The sequence below is a fragment of the Scomber japonicus genome, chromosome 2, assembly GCF_027409825.1.
Source record: "Scomber japonicus isolate fScoJap1 chromosome 2, fScoJap1.pri, whole genome shotgun sequence".
In the NCBI taxonomy this organism is placed as follows: Eukaryota; Metazoa; Chordata; class Actinopteri; order Scombriformes; family Scombridae; genus Scomber; species Scomber japonicus.
This window is the reverse complement of record NC_070579.1, coordinates 26,734,904-26,756,577: the sequence shown is the minus strand read 5'-3', so window position 1 is coordinate 26,756,577 and position 21,674 is coordinate 26,734,904. Positions and strand designations below refer to the sequence as shown.

At 37.8% G+C, this 21,674-nt stretch overlaps 3 protein-coding genes across 3 annotated transcripts; 1 reads left to right on the top strand and 2 right to left on the bottom strand.

Annotated features, from left to right (window-relative positions):
* Positions 1-4,242: 4,242 nt before the first annotated feature.
* Positions 4,243-7,307, bottom strand: LOC128366170 (cerebellin-1-like). Its single transcript, XM_053326853.1, has 4 exons — positions 7,295-7,307; positions 5,645-5,824; positions 4,706-4,837; positions 4,243-4,544 (listed from the first exon to the last, which is right to left on the bottom strand). The coding sequence occupies exons 1-4, from the start codon at positions 7,305-7,307 to the stop codon at positions 4,243-4,245; spliced, it is 627 nt and encodes a 208-aa protein (XP_053182828.1).
* A 1,895-nt stretch (positions 7,308-9,202) lies between these two features.
* On the bottom strand, positions 9,203-11,484 carry tppp2 (tubulin polymerization-promoting protein family member 2). Its single transcript, XM_053338893.1, has 3 exons — positions 11,294-11,484; positions 10,283-10,436; positions 9,203-9,394 (listed from the first exon to the last, which is right to left on the bottom strand). The coding sequence occupies exons 1-3, from the start codon at positions 11,482-11,484 to the stop codon at positions 9,203-9,205; spliced, it is 537 nt and encodes a 178-aa protein (XP_053194868.1).
* A 4,283-nt stretch (positions 11,485-15,767) lies between these two features.
* On the top strand, positions 15,768-18,714 carry ftr84 (finTRIM family, member 84). Its single transcript, XM_053338849.1, has 7 exons — positions 15,768-16,340; positions 16,641-16,736; positions 16,927-17,160; positions 17,452-17,608; positions 17,738-17,794; positions 17,999-18,052; positions 18,173-18,714. Exons 1-7 carry the CDS (start codon positions 15,768-15,770, stop codon positions 18,712-18,714), a joined length of 1,713 nt encoding a protein of 570 aa, XP_053194824.1.
* The last annotated feature ends 2,960 nt before the right edge of the window (positions 18,715-21,674 follow it).

Sequence of the window (21,674 nt, the reverse complement as noted above, 5' to 3'; positions counted from 1 at the left end):
CGTTCAATGAATCGTTCGCGAACGAAAGTGGCGCTGTGTCAGTCACTCACTGACTCAGGGCACTGAGGGCTGAGGAGTTGATTCACGTTCAGTACATGTACTGCTAACATTAGCGCTGTGTTGCTAACATCAGTGTAGCATTATGTTATGTTATTTTACTGTGCACAGAGGACACTTTCACTGTGTAATATTTTTAGTGCATGTATAAGCAGCGCTGCGTCTCCCGCGAATGATTGTATAATATAGTCCTTGAACGCACCGTCCCTCAGTAAGTGAACGTGAACCTCAGGGCTGAATCATGAACTGAATGACGGATTATTTGGCTGTTTATCAGTTCAGGGAGTTGGAGAGCACTGAACGATTCGGTGAACGAATCTTTTGAACGAATCATTTTAATGAACGGATTCTAAAGATTCAGTACAGTAAAAAGAACTGCCGTTCCCATCACTACTTATGACTCAGGACTCTCTGTACAGCTCGCCAAGTATCCATTCTGCTGAAATATGAAATCCGTTTCCATACAACCGGAATACTTTCCTCAATATGTCCATGTATTTAGTCCAACACGTAACGTAATAACACAAATAACAAACCACATACGGTCCGTTTACGTCATTTCCTGACCTGCACGTCCATCTCAGAGTACACGTGACTAGATGTTTACGACCGTGAGCCTCTCCTGCTTCTGACGACACCACACACAAGCCAATCGGTGTTTAGGATTAGGCAGTACATGTCTCCAAAGCCAATGAGGACATGTGACCGACAACAATGACGACATGGCTTTGATTGACTGCTGTTCTAGCCTATGGAAATATTCGGTGAAATGAAGTTGATAACCTTTTAGCCAATAGTCTGAGGTTTCCATCGGTGTATGACACTAAGCTATCAGTTTGGCTGTCCATAAACAAACTCCAAGCGTAACCGGCGTGCGCCCGGTGCGTAAAGGAGTTGAACCATATATCATTACGCACTCGGCATTTTGGTACACGGTTGGTTCGTCTTCGACTTGACATATGACTTATAGCAAAATAAACAGATAGATAGATAGATAGATAGATAGATAGATAGATAGATAGATAGATAGATAAATGGACAGTTAGTTAGTTAGTTAGTCAGTCAGTCAGTCAGTCAGATAGATAGATAGATGGATAGATGGATGGATAAATAGATGAATAGATGAATAGATAAATAGATAGATAGATATGGCCAAACAAAAAAAAGGTTATATATAATAATATAATATAATAATAATAATAATAATAATATGGTGTCAGCTTTCATTAAAGACCAAGATTTTGATTGTAGGCAAAGGGGTTGTAAAGTTATAGGTGTTTGATTGTGGTTATACAGCTTTGGTAACCAAGTGTCCATTTGGAGTCTCCAAAAAGGACCTGAGGAAAACGCATGGACATACCTGTTGAAAAATAACTCTGAAAAATTCATCTTTTGGTCTTTTGACTCCAAATTTGGACTGACCTGTGGCTGTGGCCTCATTGTGTCTATATCCTGCTGAGAGGTCCCTGAATGTCTGTACACATGTCATTTTATAGGCAATCCTATGGGCGAGTAAATAACCCCATCATTGTAACCTCTGCCACTCTTTGTCAGTAAGTCACAGAATCACACAAATACTTTTACAAGAATCCTGAGAGTGTTTCCTTTCCAATGATACCAGACACATCTCTGAGTCTCAAACTATGTGGGATCTGTGCTGCTCACAACTTGGGCATGTCGTTTAGGCTAACAACATAACAAATAGGGGCGTGTGTTAAGTGGTTAATCTCATCACGAATAACACGTTAATGCTGACAGCCCTAATGTTTACATATGTCTGCAATTTTGCTTTGCAGCAAAACTGGACTGTGAATTTTTTTTTTTTGTCTGTCCGTCTGGTCCATGTCATTTAAAAACTCTAAAGACCGACCACACGAAAAACAAAACCACGTTAAGCAGCTCATACTGTACGTTGTCCACAAAATGGGCAAAACATCACTCGATTGCTGTCCATCTTGGCTCACCATGAACTCTACCGACGACAACAACAGCTCATATTGGCAGCTCCCCGTTATCACTTCCGGTTCAACCCCAGAGTTGGTACATTCCCTTTTTCTTACTACATTTCTCTTTTTTCCCCATGTTTTTTCAGAAAATATGCAAAACCTCACAGCAGGACAAAAAAACCTCACAGCTTTTAATTGGGATTTCTGTGTGCATGCCGTCATCAGTTCTTCTTTACTCGTGCCTTATATCCTGATCTCTCTGCCGGTCAACACCATGGTGCTGTGGCTGATGAAATCCTCTCCAGCCTTCTGGACAGACAGGGTGGAAGTGTCTGGGTTCAACCTGGTCATTACTGAGATACTTTTTGGATTCCTGGCTCCAGTTTTAATCGCCAGACACTTTTACATGACTACATTTTTACAGATATTTGAAAAAGTAATCAACATGATATTCACAGCCAGGATTCTTTTCCAGTGCTCTGTCTGTGTAGAACAGTACCTTTGCTGTTTTACACTCCATGCTGTATCTCAAGTATAAACCCCTTAGGTTTTGTTGTTTTATCTGGCTGAATAGCATTGTGCTTTCTGTGGTCCAAATGTTCTTTTGCCCTTATGATCCAATATCATTGGGCCTGTACACAATACGTTTTTCTTTTATCTTTATTGTCAAATCAATAAAGTAAATAACAATTCTCAAGGCTCTGCACCAGGTGAAGCAGAGAAGCAGGAATCCAACAAGATCAAAAAGAGGGCTTTCAATATAGTCTTGAGCTTCCTGGTGACTACAATTATCGGCTACTTACTTAAATAGATAGGGACAAATCACGTATCTCACTAACCTTGGCTTACAATTTAATGTATGGGGCTGGGGTTATCTCATCTACCTAATCAGGGCTGGGAAAACATCTAGTTATATGTTGTTGAGGTTTACATTTTTATTTTTTAGGAGTAACTACAAAATTTGAAACTGCTGTTCCTATCAATTATAAAACCCAGCTTTGAGCATTGTAGTGCTTCTTTGACACTGCTTTTAAAATGGAAAAAGAGTGAAAATATCATGCCGAAATTATACTATATGTGTATGGTAATGTGAAGCAAAGTGGTGTAACAAAGTAGCTACACAGTTTTATTAGTTTGATACCTATTTATAACCCTTTGGATGATGAACTACTCTATGTATTGTAACTCATTTTGAAATGTTAAACGTATCTGCAGTGCTCTTTTTTTTCTATTGAAATGCCACATTTCTGCATTTGCTTAATATTTATAATTTCATGGTGCATCTATCAAATCAAAGAACTCAGAATTCCGATTGAAGTAGTTTTTCTTCTATTAGGAAATTTATGTGTGAAAGATATACTAAGTGACCACAAAACATTACCTTGTACTGCAATATAACAACCCTGCAATAAATACTGCCTGACATTAAATGTTCAATTGTTTTAGTAGTATTCATCATGTTCCTGTGTTGACTAAATTCTATGGTGTTGCAACCGTACTCACTGTAGTGGTTATCTGTATTCAATGGAAAGATGCTTCTAATTTTCAGTCAATTTCATATGGATAGAGAGGCAAAAATATTAGAAACAACTGACAATATCATGAAATCCAGTAGAATACTGACTACATCTTCCAAATTTAACACAATTAAAATTGGGTAGATTGCCACAAAGGTGGCATTTAAATTAAGTGTACAGGGGTTACACCACTGTGCTACACAAGTTAGAAAAGATAATATTTGCATAAGAACTTGGCTTCCTCAGGTTGGACTGACATACAGAAATAGAGAGAGTACAGCATGATTGATGATGTTGCTAACTATATATACAAACTGATATGGCTAAGTGTGGTGGTAAACACTCTGTATAAGGAAACCAACCCCAACCCCCATCATTCTTTAAAAAAAAAAAACATAAATTAAAGGTGCAGTATGTAGAATACGTGGCATGTAGTGAAACAGACTTGGCAGAAATTGAATATGATATTCATAAGTATATTTTTAATGAATGTATAATCACCTGAAAATAAGAATCATAGAAATTTCAAGTGTCAATAATGCATTTGAATGGGGTTTTTTTAAGTTAAAAGAAAAGGTTTGGTCCACAGTGCAGTTACTTACAAGGCATTTGCATATTTTAAAGTATGTATTTCATGTTTCTCATTACAGCATTACTATGATGAAACATATGTGAGCTGTACATAAGACAAACAAATAAGGCAACAGAGAAGAAAACTAATATTAAGCCATCAAGGGGTAAACCAGTGAGCCAGAGAAGGTGTTTAGGCCCTGGATATTCCCACATAGCTGCCTGCCACTTATCAGCTCTACATAGACCTGGCCTCCCTGCTGCAGCAACAGGAGTACTGTCTGGGAACTGCTGTCTTCTGAGTCCCCCCTGTTGTCCTCCCAAGTGGATGCCACCACCTCCCCGTTTTGCATGAGTTGCACCTTGTAGTACATCCTGTCGCCTGCCATGCTCATCTGGGAGTAGACAGAGTAGGAGAAGGAATACATCCCAGAACGAGGAGCTGTGAATGTACCTAGAAGAAAAGCATTTTTTTAAGTTGAATTTTCACCAGGCACTTCTGCATGGTTTCAAATTACAGTTAGGGGAAAACAGAGAAGTAACTACTATCAAGCAAACAGGTCACATGAATCATGGTTTTATATGTTGTTGACACTAGTGCTTGTGAGCACTTACCCAGGGCAGAGTTAAATCCACTTCCATGGTTTAGGCTGATAACATCATAAGGAATGGGTCTGTTCCTGGTGAAAGGTCCAAAGCAGTTTGTTCTGGGGCTTAAATAGGCAGTGAACGCAATCCTCATCCCTCCTGAGACAGAGGCAAGCCAACAGGAAAAGAAAATCACTTATGTTCTTAAGGTGTGCTTTTGATCATATCAAATGATACCTATCACCAAATGTAGTTTGCTCAGCTATTAAGGCATTATTGGTGTTTTCTGAGCACTTTAAGAACTTCTCCACCCTGGTTCTGGACCTCTGAATCTCAGATCTGTTTAGCTATTCAACTAGGTCTAGTGTTTAGTGCAACAGCTGAGTAATCAGACTTTATTAGGTGGGATTTGAAACATCAATTGAAACATCATCTCCCAATATAGCAGTCTAGCCACATTTATGAAAAACAGCATCAGGAAATTGGCATGTGTAGAAGAATCGTCACAGTTGTACAAGCAGTTTTAATTAAGCTTAAAGAAATTACAACTCTTAAATCAACCTATACACATATCTCTTTGATCAATGTAAACATATAAATAATACTAACAATGGTTAGCAACTACTGTGGCAGTTTTGTTTTTTGTATTTTTTTGTATTAATAATTAAGGTTGTAGGCCAAACAGTCTTACTACTCATTGGTCACGGCAAAACAAATTACATTCCCAAAATTACATCCTCAAATTTAAATTTCAGCATCTATAGTTCCATAAGGTGAGATTGTTTTGGTAACATCCAATTTTGTCTTTCTCAAAACGAGTTTCTTAAGTAAATAACAGAATCAATGACATACATAGTTCATATACAGCTATAATCATTATGGTAATAATTATGAATGACTATGTGGATTATAGCATCTTGATTCTGTAGACCGTATCTACTAGTGCCCATGTTCAAGAGTAGCTACCTATGACTTCAAGGATGTGGTCACCCAGCTGGGATACGCTCATTGACAGGTCCATCACCCTTCCGAAGATTTGATCCTCCATCTCTTGGAGCTCAGGGCCGGCACAGCAGCAGCCCCGCTGGCGCTTGAATGCACACTCACAGTCCCACTTTGTGCATGGCAGCTCCCCCTCCCACGCTACTACAAATGTGTAGGGAAGGAAAGTGTATTCAATCTTAATATTAGATGCTGTATTGTATTTGTTTGGATTAAAAACACATCGACAAATATGAATAAATACACTTTGTGCATGTACTGTATGTATATGTTAGCAGTTTCTTGCCATGACATTTCAACATAAACAACAAATACTGAAATTATTATTTGGCAGAGCATATTTAATCAACATACATATATACATTTTATACACTAAATTGTGCAAATGATAACATCTGTGCATTAAAAAAAATCTAGAGGTCTTACTGGATGAATTTGTTATAATACTGATATCCATTATATAGAGTAAGTTCTGATGGGGAAAAAATGGGGAGTCTGCACACAGTACATTTATCCTCTTCTCTTTCTTCCTCTGTACCTGGCCATCTCACCTCAGATAAAGTATCTTTGTCACCTATCCACAATGTTCAATAAGACATTCCCAAATGAATACTGCACATTGCACTTAGAACAATATTTGAATAACAGTTTGGTTTACCTGCGGCCACTTGTAGGCTTCTGATAGTGTTTTGGGCTCTCACACTGTCCCACAGTAGACCCAAGATAAAACAAGTGCATAATATAGTTTTCATCTCACCAGGAAATGTCTGCAGACAGAAAAGCTTATGAGAATGAACATTGTTAAAAGTATTTCTTTGCAGTCAGTTTTATTTTATAACATCAACAAGTTTACAATGGAGGAACAACCTGGTAAGTGATTTGTTATAATTGTGCAGGGCAATAAATGATTAAAAAATATTTTTGACAAGTCAAATGTTGCAATCTGCAGATAGTCATATATACAATTATAGAATGGTGTGCACCAGTTTCACAAAATGTGGAATGGGTTTCATTTTGTCCATATCAGATGTTAGCAAAATAATGTAAATAAGTTAACCAAAATGCCATAACAATAGTGTCTAGTTTTTTTGGCTTTACATTTGCCTCATATTGTTTTTAAAAAACACTTGACTCACTGTAATACCACAAAGAATCTCCTCTTCAATCTGTATCCACGTAAAGATTTTTAGTCCAAAGTTTAAACCACTAGTGACCCTGATGAACAATAAAAGGAAAAAATGTAAAAAATAGTGAGGACTTGACGGTCATGCCATTGTGATCGCAATGACAGTTTGTAGGAGATGTTCCTTTTTGGGTCAGGTTTATTTTTAGGTGGGTGGAGAGATCTTTGTATCCAATCACCTTGCAGTCTCTCCAGTGAACTTGTGTCTGTCCCTCCCATAGACACTTTCACCTGTGGGCTTCTCTGGTCTGGTGGGACCTGCGAGGGCAGGTTTCAGCAGGGACCACCCTAATAAGCTCCCCAGTGTATGTCAAAATCTCCTAAAGATTGTATCTAAAAGAGTCTGTGTGTATACATTGGTTATTAGGTCAGTGGTGTCAGATTGGCTGATAGGATCACTCAGTTTGTTGTTATGATAAGCTGGTTCTTACCTTCTTGCTGCATGATCCCTCTGCACCTGTTACTCTATCAGAAATAGATGACATTAGATCAAAGAATGGCCTAGTTCAGTTTAGCCTTTTGTTTCAAAAGTTTTGTGTGTGTGTGTGTGTGTGTGTGTGTGTGTGTGTGTGTGTGTGTGTGTGTGTGTGTGTGTGTGTGTGTGTGTGTGTGTGTGTGTGTGTGTGTATTACTTTCTGTCAATTGCAGTCACATCATAAGGAAGAAGAAGCTGAATATTGTGACCAACAGTCTTTGTGAGAGTATGTAGACCTAACTCTTTAAACAAAGAGCTGAAAGATTTCATTAGGGTGAAATTACTGAACATCAGTGAAACCTCTCCTGTTTTATGATATCTAGTTTAATGGATTAAAACAAAAAAAATATGTGAATCAAGCCATGAAATATTTTTAAAATGATTACTATACAGCCATTATATGGGCATGTACTGAGATCTTAGCCATTATGAGTCATGAGTTGAGCATGACAATACAGAGAATATAGGCTTTTTATTATGTAATTCAATGCCAGTATCCCTACAAAACACTGGTGATGCTTATCAGGTCAGGCCTATAGTGTTAGATATAGAAGAGGAAATCTCTCTTTAAACATGTGGACCATATGATAAGCATTGGTAAATGGTCCCTATGAATCATCCATAAATGCCATCAGTGTCACATTACAAAGAGAGATCAGGTAGGAGAAATATACACTGAGCGTTTATTGTTCCACAAAGACTCTTTAGGCTGTGAAACTGTATCCTGCCATCCTATTTCTGGAATCAAGTAGGGTGTTATGTCAAAGAAGCTATAACATTAATTGATGTTAAAAATAATTTACTGAGAACATAGAAATTGTTTTATTTTCTGTAATTGTAAAGCCAGCTCCTGTTAGAGGTTTTTCATGTAACCTATTACTGTATAATATAGTCTATTTGCCAGCCCCCTATTGTGAATGTTGAGTACCATAAAGTTTTATGTTAGACGTGTACAAGTATGGGTATTGTATAGTCACAATGAACTCTTACAATACTTCCTCAGATACTGTGTGTGCAAATTAATCTTAAGGATTATCTTCTGTCATGTTATATCAACACTCCAAGGTCCACTCCAAATACAATATTATAATAAAATATATCCATATAAGTTTTATTAGGTTTTTATTCACTTCTCTTTAAATGCATTTATAGCCTTTCATTCTGGGATAACAGGGACAGCAAGCAGGAGAGTTTAGCTTCAGCAGAACAGCACAAATGTGATCTTGCTTGTTACCTTTTTTTGCATACTGTACTTGTAAACAAAACTTTCATTTCATGATAAGAAATAAATTACATGGCAAGAATTATAATGCGTGCTTATTGGTCATGTAGCAAAAGGCACTGAAATATTGAAGTGATGAGCTAAACCATTGTAGAGGTGACAACTGAAGTAGTGTATTTCTTGAGACCACAATATCCATTGCATCAAGGTAACTGAGAATAGCAGCACATTATATCACAGCATTCAAGCTAGCGGCTACATCAATAGTAAGGCACATTGTTAATTTATAGTACAAAGCAGAGTTAGTTTCTATAAAGCTTACTTGGCAACAAGTACAATTTTATCTTTTGGTCCCATTAAATTACTGAAAATATACAACACTAACAGTTCATGCTAAGACTCATTATTATTTGTTGTATTTACCATACTTCAGACAGTTTCAGCAAATAGTTTCCTATCCTGTTTGTCATTTATGAAAACCATGAAACTCCAATTACTTTTTTTGATAAAATGTTTTTTCATGAATCCAGTTCATATTTCTTTTGTCTTTAAAAATGGAGTAGCCAATGAATTCATGTTGATTCCTTATTACTCTAAATTATTCATTTTATTGGTGGAATTTTTCATAATCTGCCAACAAGATTATGCTTCTTTCACTTTGTCCTCGTAAGTGCCTTTGCCCTTGTAAGCAGCCACATAGCCACTGGCATCTGGGATGTTCTCACGCCCCGCCTTTCCTTTTCCTTTGCCTGTCTCATCGAACCGCTCCTTGTGCGATCCAGTGTACTTGGCGGTATCGGTCAGTCTGTCCACTGCAGCTGCCTTTGTTGCTTTCTAAAGATGGAGACAAACAAGCATTTTCTACATTATGTGAAGTCTATATATTTCGGAGTGTAGACATAATAATTTAGCAGTTGTATATCTCAACTCAACCCTCCTTTTTGGTCGTCAATTGGAAACCTTTCACATCATTTTGGAGGGATCCATACAAGGGCACCATAAGTATGGAGTCCAAGGGCCCATCAGTGGTCAGGTTTAGATTCAAGGTGTACCCTCTCATAGGGTGTAATACTTCCACCCTGGAAAACAAACAAGCTGCCACCAACTCCCTACCACCAGCATCCAAACCCCCCATGAACACCTTTGACTGTGAAGAGGCTAAGTTAACCAGGAGCAGTTCCACAGCACTGTAGTGAGGCCAGCAGTGCTTAACCTGTGACTTGAAGATGCGGGTTGACATTGGTGGGTTAGGGTTAGGGTTAGAGCCAGAGATGGCTACCACCTTAAGTCCACCCTTTACAAGTGTGGTGCAGCGGTTTCATGGCAGCATCTTCAACCAGATTGTTCAGAGACCTGGGTATCAGGTCTAAGTCTGCACATCAAAGCTACTTACACTATTGTGTAAGTGTTTGCACAAAGGAAATTCATATCTTATCCTGTGTTTTTGAAATCAGATTTATCATTAAATGTGGATTTGGAGCATGGGTGACCAATTAAACTTGACCAATTTTGGGTAACTGAACAAAAAAGCTTGGATCAAATACCACAAGCACCAGTTGTCTGCTTTGCATTTGGAACTATACTGCCACCCTGTGGTGCAATCTATAGTTACCCCACACTTCTGAAATGAACCCGGTGCCCCTGGATTCATAGGTGCAGTCCCTGGATAACATGTCCTTGGGGGTAGTGAATTGAGTATGTTGTGGTTCATGAAATACTCACAGTGACTCCGACGTTGGCAGGCTCCTTCTCAGCAATTAGACCATAAAGCTGCTGTACCGCCTCTTCTTTGCTCTTGCCTTTAAAACGTTTGGGAGCTAACTCCATCAGTGCCTGGTTGAACTGGTCAAATGTGACTACACGAGCTGACTTTGCCCTAAGGAAACATAGGTGTTAGGAAACATAGAAAGTAGCATAGGAAACATAGAAAGTAGCTAAAATGTATATCATGTTGTGTGCCTATTTGCATATTAATAGTAAAGAGAGGGGGCTACACTGCAGTGTGATTATCAGATGTCTTTAAATGACAAAGGCAAGTATTGCAAATTGAAATGAGCTGTACATATTTTTCAACAACATATTCATCATAAAGACAGAAAAAGTCAGTTGACCTTTTGACACTTCTGAGAAATAAAGTCATCACAATGTCTAAAAACCGACAGTATGATTGTGGAGACAGTGGTGGTCATTCTTTAGGATTTACTGAGTGTGTATATGCTGCACTGTTGCTACTCTATTGTCATTGATCCCCAAGTGGAAATTGATTTCAGTTTTAAAATCATTTTAATCATAATCCTTTTAGGCTTAGGGATGGCTACTGAATACAATTGTCATGAAGTTTTCCCCAGATGATCAATCTTTATGACTTCCCCTGACACTTCCTGTAGTGCCAAAAATCCATATTTTTATGACCTGTAAAACTAACCACTTTGCCACCAGTTTAACCTGCACTTTGTGTTTAGTAATTAGCATATGTTAGCAAGCCAACATGGTAAGCTATATACAAAGACAATTTAAAGACCAGTATACATGTTTATGCATGTGAAATTACAAAAAACCATAACCAAATGAAGTAAATTTGATAATTAAACAATGATTGCTATGTCTCTATGGTTTTGTCCAATTGATTATAATGTCCTCTGCAACAGCTGACAATGAGCTTACTGCTTTTCTTGGCTGCCTGTTATACTGTGAAAGCCATGTTATTATATTATAGATTGAATACAATCTTACTTGACTTTGCTGAAGACAATGTCAACATCTGTGGTGGTGACATTCTTGCCGTCAATGATGTGGCAGTCTTTGCAGAGTTTAACAAAGTTCTTGCCATTCATCTCCTTCCCTGTGGCCTTGGTGTCACCATGGACTGCAAACTTCTGGAAGGAAGCTTCCACGTCTGCCAGAGACACTGAGCCCTCAGCCATACTGACAGATACACACACACACACAGTATTATTCAATTCAAAATATTGTATTGTAAAGATGAAGATTTTTGAAACTGATAATGTTCAATATATGGCTGCATTTTCCTAACCCTAATAACCCTTCAACATCCTTGCTTTGGGTGATGTTCATTTACTTTGTGATGGTGAAGACCTAACAGAAACTCATAATGACTCTATTAGCTGATTGACTCCCTGTCTGCCAAGAAATAGCTGCAGTGATGATCAGTCTAAGTGCACTTTTTCTCTCTCCCTCTCATACACACTGTAAACTTGCGCACACACGCACATGCGCACACACACAAACACTTTTACATCCATCAATGTCATGTTAGTGTTACTCAAGGCCAGTTTAATTTAATCAGATCAATTTCCAAATGGCTGCTCTCTTCCCTTCTTCTTGTCTGCTCAATCTCTTTTATACACATAACATACAGTACAGAAAATGACTTATCTTTAACTTAATTGTTAATGCTGCTGGGCAAAGCAAGTTGCATGGTGGGTAATAAATAGTGATGTAAAAAACACGATTTATTTTAGAAAAATGCTATTTGACAATTAGCTACTGTATATAATTGAAATCAGTACCTTTTACTTAGCAGATAAATGGGCATCTTGCATGCTTAAAGTAGCAGCTTGCATTACATTTTTAATTTATTGCTAGATATTTTACTGGTGGGCAGCTGAATGAAAATACAACAGCTAACAACTGTTACAGGCAATACACCACAAATAGCACATGAAAACATTTACAGAAATAACATTGTAGAACCAATGCTGCATTTGTGCATGACTACATATACTTTAGAGAATCTGTTTAGGTAACTCTAATGGTAAAATATCTTGGTTCATCTCCTTATGTCTATTGGGTATATTACAAAATATTTGTCATTCTTCGAGTATGAAATAAGTCATCTCATCCTATATTTATATCCTATTTTTATTTTTTTTGCCCATTTGTTAGGTACTAGAGCATGAATCGGTGATGCTGAAAAAGAGAGAGAAGAAAAAAGGGTACCTGCTGCTGTAAATAGAAGGATGCAGTGTAAATGTTCAGGAAAATCCTGATTCGTGTAGAGCTGCTTGACCCCTTTTCGTTCTCCTCCTCCTCTTTCTTCTTCTTTCTCCTCTGCCTCTACTTCCTGCCACTCCCAGGATTTCTCACAATGGCTGCAGAGATGGAGAGATGTAGAGAACCAGGAGGAGAGAGGGGAGGGGAAGGGAGGAGGGAGGAGGGAGAGAGTACCAACCAGCACAGTCAATGACATCATAGGCACTCAGCCTCTCTAGTGTCTATTCAGTCTCATTTAGCTGTTTGCCTCTCTGTACAGAGTTGCTACTTTAGTGAGATTAATCATGTTTTGTTTAATCGTACTAATCATTCTTTATTACATATTTTGTGATAAATATAATTTTTTCTCCATTTCCCACAGTAGTTGTTGTTGTCATCTTTTTTCTCCCCTCTTCAACACTAAACATAACTCACAACTGTGTGCCATGCCCATTCCCTTTTGACTCTCTCTCTCTCTTTTTCTGTTTCTCCCGCCCTCTTGCTTTCTTTCTCTTACCGTCATTGTCAAAAGAACTCTGTTGTCTAGACAAAGATGAGAGTCACCCTTCAAAGGACAAAGACCACTGTCAGTGTAGCTGACACATTACAAGAAAGATAGTCCTATGTTACAGCTTCATTTAAGTAAAACTGAATATCAGATCAGGAACACTGAGCAGGCCTTTTTTACACTGTAAGCTCCGATGAGACTTAAATTGATTTGTGAATAATAATAGATGTGCCACAACAAATTTCCACATACTGTTTAAACAGCTTCTTCTGACCACATGTTTTCTTTTAGTTTGGTTAGCAGTGCAGTAACACATTTGCATGCATTTAAAATAATGCTGCATCATAAGTCATTATGTCAGATACTAAAATGTAGAGAAGTACATTAAAGACTGTTTAAAGTGAATTCAGACATTTTCTTCTAAACACATTAAATAGGTCATAAATGTATTTCTAAAAAAGGTGTAAAAAGCATTTCAACCATTTAGATTTGAATTGTGGAGCTAGGCTTCACAAACTGTGTTTCAAGATTTCTGTGTTCAGGATTTAGTGAAAATCACAACCCGCCCCTGCTGCTGTAGAGGTATAAATACATTCAGCGCACACTACTACTATTATAGTCTAGTTAGATGCCGAGTTAGCTGCCGAGTTCGCCGCCGAGCTAGCAGCTGAGTTAGCAGCACTTTAAGATTAGTCTGCTTAAGGAATATAACAGCCGGGTTTCAATCTGTAGAGGGCCCTCTATGGAGTTAGATTTGTGTCTTTATTACATGCGAGAAAATAAATGATCTGAGAGAGAAAAAGTTATCACACTGATCGCAAAAAAGCATTTTATGAGAGAAAAAAAAAGTTACTAAAGAAAAGTTACTAAAAAAAGTTTTGAGAGAAAGTATTTTCTCATAGAACATACAAAATATAAATTTGAACTTTTTAAAATCTCTTTCAAAATACTTTTTTTAACTCTCAAATATATATTTTTTTGCTATCAGTGTGAAAATATTTACTCTAAAAAAATGTGTTTCTTTCAAAACGTTTTTCATCTCTCTCTCAAAACCTAAGTCTTTGCTCTTGATGCAATTTCTCGCTGTGAAAATAATGGGCGGGGCCACGTTCCTATTGGCCAGCTGGGTGAGAATCGTCTTGGGAGTCGAACTCACTTTTTTTTCCACAGTGGCCCTAATCCTCTTCCATACTTGCTGAATCATACAAGTAATACAAAATCAAACTACGGTTCTTGTAGAGAATCAAAGGATGTCTGTCATCAACCATAAAACTGTTGTGCAGTCAACATTCAGAGATCTTTATCTCAGTGAGACTGTCTGATAGTAGACTCATCACTAACTCCACTATTTCTCAGAGAAATATTATTAGTTTTGCTTTGAAAAGCACATTATTTGCTGAACTCTTACAATCTTTCAGCAGAGCTTTGTAAACATGTGCACTGTTTTAGTGGTGTCTTCTTGTGTGAAAGTAATTAAGCGGTATAGAATCCAAACATGCATTTTGATGGAAAAAGGTCACTCTGCAACAACTTTGTAAATAAAGCCAAGATCAATTTAAAATGTCTATTTTTTTCATGTCATTCCTCAGCACCTGAATTATATCATTATCATTAAATGAAAAGTATGTAAAAAAAAAAAAAAAAAAAAAGTATTTTAAAATCTATTAAATAAATTAGTTGAAAAGATAGACAGAAAAAGGCGATTTTCTCCTGGGCTTACACAATTATTGATAAACTAATAGTATCAACAGATTTAGTTGCTGTATGTTAATCTGTCAATTAATTAAAAAGGGGAGATAATTTATACCAAGTTTCAGTATTTTAATATCCATTTGGGAATTATGGATTGGGCCTTTTAATAAAACCAAAATTAAGACATTAATTGTGTCTACATTGTACTTACACTGCAGTACCTTCACCTCACAGTGACATCACCTTGCTGTGTTGCTATTCCTGTTTTAAATGGGTTTCTTATGCCCACATACTGATGCTCTGTGTATTGTTCATAGGATAAACAGAACAAGTTGTTTTGACATCATGAGCCATCATGAAACTCCCTGCCCAGTCAATTGGAAAGCTGGGGGGTGTGAGGGAGATGTTCCCTTGGAAATGTCAGGGTGAATAAGAGCGGAGAGCAATGACAGAGCAGTATCAAAGGATCAATTCTTGAACATGCTGATACTTCTTTATATGAGATATAAAAAAGTTAATTTTTCTAAAATCCTAAACTTTAAGTGAGCTCAAAAAATGTGTGTGAAATCAGTCTTAAATACTTTACACAGAGCTGTAGATCCATGTTAACATGTTAGCTTTTCAAGGCATTCCTTCATGTTCCAGGTCGTCAACAATAGTTTTTATTTTGCTGAGAAGTGGATTTTAGTGTGTGACTTTTCCTGAAATTCTTGCTTCATAAGCAGATTCCTTCATGGTTGCAGACCTTAGTGTTTAATTCACATGATGGAAAAAGGGTTCTGTGGGAAGACATTACTTTTTTGCTTATAGTATAAACAAAGCCTTGCATTTAAATATCAGCAGTAAACAGCATTGTCTCTGGTTTGGAAGGATTACAGCAACAGATGGTTGGACCTTTGGACCTGAGACTGACTAATACTAGACTTCCCATCACCTGCACAGACTGACTGAAAACTAATCTGATTCAATTTTTTCTTAAAAAAAAAAATCATATTTACCTCCTCCAATAACATCATGGCTGAGTCTAGTTACCCTTTACCACCAGACAACTATTGTCCACTGTGTGTGGACACACTCAGAGACCCAGTCACCATCGCCTGTGGAGACACTTACTGCCTGGAGTGCATCAAGGTCTACTGGGACCAGTTTGACCACATGGGTGTGTACAGCTGCCCACAGTGCCGCGCAACCTTCACGCCACGGCCTGTGCTGAGACGCAACCTTCCCGACGTAAACCACGAGCCCAGACGCCAGCTTCCAGAACTAACTCCTTTCCCCTACATGCACCGGGAATCCTTCTGCGATTTCTGTGTTGGCCGTCGCAACAAGGCTGTCAAGTCGTGCCTCATGTGCCTGGCCTACTACTGCGAAACACACGTCAAGCCACATTATGAGTCATCCACCTTCAAGAGACACAAGCTGGTGGATGAGACGGGCCACCTGGACAGGAAGATCTGTCCCCAGCATGAAAAAGGCCTGGAGCTCTTCTGTCGCTCTGACCAAATGTGTATCTGTGTGTTATGCACTGTCAGAGAGCACCGCAGCCACAACATTACCTCAGCAGAGGAAGAACGCATCGAGAAACAAGTGAGTCTGAATTGTCTGAGTCAATATGCCTGACTCTGAGTGACATGTTGACCTTTTAATTTTTGTATGTGTAGGCTACATTGACTAACCAGCGTGAAAGCTATTTAAAACCAACTAAACAATTTGAAAACATGCCTTACTTGTGAATTCAATAACACATTTTTATACATTTCATAAACAATGTGTTTTTTAAGGAGAGAAATTTCTCCCATAGAGTCTACATCCAAATTGATGCCTTGTTCTCTTGAGTAATTGTGTTTTTAAAAAGCCTATCTTCTCATCATCATGTTCTTCCATCAGAAAGTCCTGGTGGTCACACAATCTGAAGTCCAACACATCATTCAGGAGAGGATGAAGGAGCTGCAGGAGCTCAAACATAATGTGGACGTTCTGAAAGTAAGATCAGCTATAATCACATATAAAAGTTTGTACTTGTACATTGTAAGATACAATGTGATATTATTTATATGTGATGAGATACAAATGTGACATACAAGTGTAGAAAAGATAGGCTATATGGCACCACCCAGTGGTAGTATCAAGAGTGACACTTGAAACATCCTTACAAACTGACTTTACTTTTTAGAGTAACGCCCAGCGAGCACAAGCAGAAAGTGATAAGACATTCCATGAAATGCTCCAAGCGGTGGAGCGCTGGAAGGCTGAAATTCATCAGATGATAACGGCCAACATGCAATCAGCAATGTCACAAGCTGAGGGCTACTTGGACCGTCTGGAGCAGGAGATACTTGAGCTTCAGCGCAGAGACGCAGAGCTACGGCAGATCCTTGAAACAGAGGATAACATCCACTTCCTGCAGGTGCTGAAGGATCATACAGAACTGCAAGAGATGTTACCATTCTTGTCTTAATATGTGCCAAGGAGTACCACATTGTTGTAATACTGAATTTATTTGATGAATGCTGTACGCATCAACCCATTAACTTCAAATGGCAATAATAAATATCTCATTATTTTATACTCTTTCAATTTGAATCCTTATATATATGATGATGCCAGTAAATTCCACTGATGTTTTTATACGTAAGATATGATAATGCATTTGTGTTTCTGACTGAATTATGGAGCTCTTTCCTCTCTTGGCGAACAGAATTTTCCAACCCTGTGCGTTCCTCCTGAGGCCATGGTACCCAAAGTGCTCATCAACCCTCAGTTTTCCTTTGGTGAGATGAGCAAAACAGCCACAGAAATGAAGGAACATCTGGATGATATCTGTAAGAAGGAACTTGGCAAAATCTCCAAGACAGGTTTGTCCCAGTCTGATAAATATATATATATATATATATATTCAAATGATTTATATATATAAACTAAAATGGCAAACTAAAGTCAGTCTGTTGGTGGGCCAATAACTGAATGCTGCAACTTTTTCACAGTCAGTGAAACCCCTGTGTACATACTTTTGCCAAGAAATGGAGAGAAACGACTCATGGGTAAGTGTTCGTCAACTGAAATATGAACAACTTTTTTTAAGTACATATGAATATTGATTTGATTTGATTTTTTGGTAGACAGCAAAGGAAATAGAGATAGATATTTTAAGGCATCTCATTGGACTTATGTTCGTATTTGAATAAATAAACAATAACAAAGTTAATCACAAATGAACATCTTTCTGTGTTATCACATCTAAACAGTTCCTGGAAGAGTTGACTTTCAGGAGCCGAAAACTAGAACAGACTTTTTGAGATGTGAGTATTGTTCATGGTTCAGTGCAATATATGGTTACCTTGACAACAGCAAAATACACTAAAATGTGTCAGTGTTTTTGAAAATGAAATGTTTTTTATATGTTGCTCTCTTTTTCTCAGACTTCTCTAAGTTGTCCTGCGATCCAAACACAGTCTACAAAGAGCTGGTAGTGTCTGACGGGAACCAGAGGGTCACCCGGAAGAAAACAGTCCAGTTTTATCCAGATCACTCCGAACGCTTTGATGGCTTCTCCCAGGTGCTGTGCAAGGAGCCTCTGACTGGTTTCAGATTTTACTGGGAGGCAGAGTGGAGCGGGGAGTTTTCCATTGGTGTGGCCTACAAGAGCATCAGCCGCAAGGGGAAGAATTCACACAGCCTGCTGGGTTACAATGACAAGTCTTGGAGTCTCCTGTGCTCAGACTCAGGCTACTCAGCCTGGCACAACAAAGTAGACCGTGACCTTCCTGATGCTCCGAGGGCTACACGAATTGGTGTGTACCTGGACTATGCAGGAAACACAGTGTCTTTTTACTCAGTCTCAGAGACTATGGAGCTTATCCACAGATTCAAAGCTCAGTTTAGTGAGCCTTTATATGCAGGTTTTGGTGTGGGCTCCTCAGTTACCCTCTGCCAGCTGAAGAAGAATCCAACACCTTACTAAGGTGAACAAACAGGAAAATTAACCATTGTGAAGTGCACAGTACTTGCGGTTTTGAAAATATTGGCTGAATATTGACTGTACAGTGGAATGTAAGGTTATTTTATGCAATTCTCTATTTTAAACTCCTCTCTGACAGTCTCAACAAAAAATTAAATAATCTTCATAAAGTATTTATTGCACTGTTGCTGCACTATTAGATTCAACATATGTGTATAGTGACTATTGAATGTTCTTGTCAGATATGATGATAATGCTTCAATGAATTTTATTTCAAGGCCATAATTCATGCAAATATATGTATTTTTATATATGTTGATTTAACATAGATACTACAAATAACTCAGTACCCGTAATGCAATTCTGTAGTGCTACTAATAGAAGGCCTATATTCAACTTTGTTGTTTTATGAGCATTAGCATGGTGTAGCTGAAATAATCTGCAGACAGATGTCAAAATTATAGTATGTGTATGTTTCTGTATATGTACAATAAAAAAGAAAATAAACATATCGTGTTTCAACATTTTTCAGTTTTTATTGAGAGTGATATCACAAACAGAAACCCTTATAACACTAACATGAGTTACTCTGTTAAATATCTACAATTTCTCAGCTAAAACATTAAAATATGATCATGTCAAATAATTCATTCATAACATTTTTAAATAATAAATGTACTCTGTTTGATTGACTTATTTCTCTGAAACATTCTTAAGGACATCTTGAAGATATTTTACAAAATCACAAATGTATGCTTATAGACTAGTGCATTTATTGTTGTTAAAATAGACTCTGACTTCTGTTTATATTGGAAAGCTGTATTGTTTGGTATCCATAGCAACGATAAGAAAAGACAAAATTATTAACTTAATTATTTTAGGAAAATACCACATTCATAAGGCTAAATTTAGTAACACAAAGCCTTCATTTATTGCATTTGAAAAGGAAACCAAACATTATATAAAAACTAATAGTGATTCAAATAATAAGCTGATAAATCTTTTTTCTTTTAATTCACTGCCTGACCATTAGCAGATGCCTTCATAGTGCATTTACAGTGTAAGGGATGGGGCCAACATCCACAAGCCTCCCTCTGAACAAAACATTTTATTTTAATATTTGTCGTCCATCACTTACATTGCATTTGAAGGGAATCTTTTAATAGCTAGCATGAACAGAAAGAATGATTGGACAAAGAGCAAAAGGCAAAAGGTGGGGCACAGCCTGGAAACATGTTATGTTAAGAGCCTTTGTTATACATAAAACATTTCCATTTTGTGGCCTGTTTACTGGTTGTTGTTTTTTTTAGCATTTGATTATGCCAACAGTAAACTGAGCGACAATAGCAGCATGTGAGGTTATTTTCTATTCAGTTCAAATCTTCACTTCACTGCTGCGTGACCAGAGCTCCAGACACTGCCAGACCCTGCATCAGGTTTGAATACAGGAGTATGTAGCTTTGCATTAAAGGGTTGAATTTGTGGATGGATTTAATATGTTTAATATGTATCATTGTGCACTGCCTCTCAAGTTTCTGTAAATGTGTGTTGTTTGACACTGAGTTATTGAGCACTTTTGAGTTACTTTGTCTTAGAGGAAAATTTCACATTATTGTCCATATGATCACTGAAAGAGGTTTTCCACAATAGATGAACAGGATAAATTAATATGGCAAGAAAAACATATTTCAGTGTTAGGGCACCTGCCTATTGTTTTAAGACAGACTTGAACAATTGTTACCCAGTCCTTTAACTTGCAAGATTTAAAAAGTAAACATTTATTTCTGGTAGGACTTCTGAAAGCTGTCTCTTCTCCTTTACAGGCACAAAATGAACACCACCATTGCACAGAATGGTTCGTCAAGCCACCCCTTGAATTTTGATTATCATGAAGACAATGATTTATTCAAGATTTCAATGTCAGTCAACATCGTCTTGAGTCTTCCATTAAATGGTTATGTCATGTGGCTCATACTGACAGGAGCCAGAGGGACTTTGGCCTCAGATATCTTTTCTCTAAACCTGGCTATGTCTGATATTGTTTTCACTTTATGCAGTATGTCCTTCTTTATATATAAAAAATTGAAATTATTTCTATTTCTGGAAGCCTTTGTGTTTTCACTTGGCTTTCTCTTTACAGCCCGTCCTCTCTTCCAGTGCTGCATCTGTGTCGAGTGCTATGTTGGGGTTGTACACCCCGTCTTATTTCTCAACTATAAACCGTTGAGATACAGGGTGGCCTGTTGCTGTGTTGTCTGGCTGATTTCCTTGGTTTCCTGTATCTATTCTAAGTACACTTATTCAAACACTCTGTATCTTTATTGGTTTTTTGTCCAGAATTTGCTCTTCTTCTTAGTAATACTTTTCTGCTGCCTCTCAGTGCTCTGGGCTCTGAAACACCCTGGGCCTGGGGAACAAGAAGCACAGAGGACAAGGAGTAACGCAGTGAAGAGAAGAGCCTTTCAAGTCATGTCACTGATAATGATCTCCATGGCCATCAGTTTCTCTTTGTATGTGGCTGCAATTCCAGTGCAATGTTGCCTGACATTTGTGGACTTTGCCAGTGCCATAACCATTTGCACAAGCTTGGCTTTAGTAGCTGGGTTTATACAGCCCCTTCTCTACCTCCACAGGAATGGAAAACTAAACTGTTTTAGGAAACCCTAAGACAGCCCCCCCCCCCCCACTTTTTTTTAAACACATGTGAAGCTGGGGGGTACATCTGTTAACATGTCATTTTCCCCTGCTATATATATATAGAATGGTGCTGTGATCCCATCATATAAAGTACAGTAGTAGGTAAATACACACCTATCTTGTAAAATGTACCTGTAAAAAATACTTAAACTGGCACCACGCATCAACCACTGTGTTATCAGTTGCAAGGCAAGGTGACATCAGTATGCATGAAGCTATATCCTGCTATTGTACATTGTCACTAGAGAAAGGGTTTTACATTAAAC

Coding starts and splice junctions, on each gene's coding strand:
- LOC128366170 (XM_053326853.1), bottom strand. Junction 4,838..5,644: donor CCACATCCTTGAAGTCATAG/GTAGCTACTCTT, acceptor CCTCTGTCTCAG/GAGGGATGAGGATTGCGTTC. Junction 4,545..4,705: donor TGGATTTAACTCTGCCCTGG/GTAAGTGCTCAC, acceptor CTTTTCTTCTAG/GTACATTCACAGCTCCTCGT.
- tppp2 (XM_053338893.1), bottom strand. CDS start 11,484: ATGGCTGAGGGCTCAGTGTCTCTGGCAGACGTGGAAGCTTCCTTCCAG. Junction 10,437..11,293: donor ATTGTCTTCAGCAAAGTCAA/GTAAGATTGTAT, acceptor ATGTTTCCTTAG/GGCAAAGTCAGCTCGTGTAG. Junction 9,395..10,282: donor CTGCCAACGTCGGAGTCACT/GTGAGTATTTCA, acceptor CTCCATCTTTAG/AAAGCAACAAAGGCAGCTGC.
- ftr84 (XM_053338849.1), top strand. CDS start 15,768: ATGGCTGAGTCTAGTTACCCTTTACCACCAGACAACTATTGTCCACTG. Junction 16,341..16,640: donor AAGAACGCATCGAGAAACAA/GTGAGTCTGAAT, acceptor TTCTTCCATCAG/AAAGTCCTGGTGGTCACACA. Junction 16,737..16,926: donor ATAATGTGGACGTTCTGAAA/GTAAGATCAGCT, acceptor TTTACTTTTTAG/AGTAACGCCCAGCGAGCACA.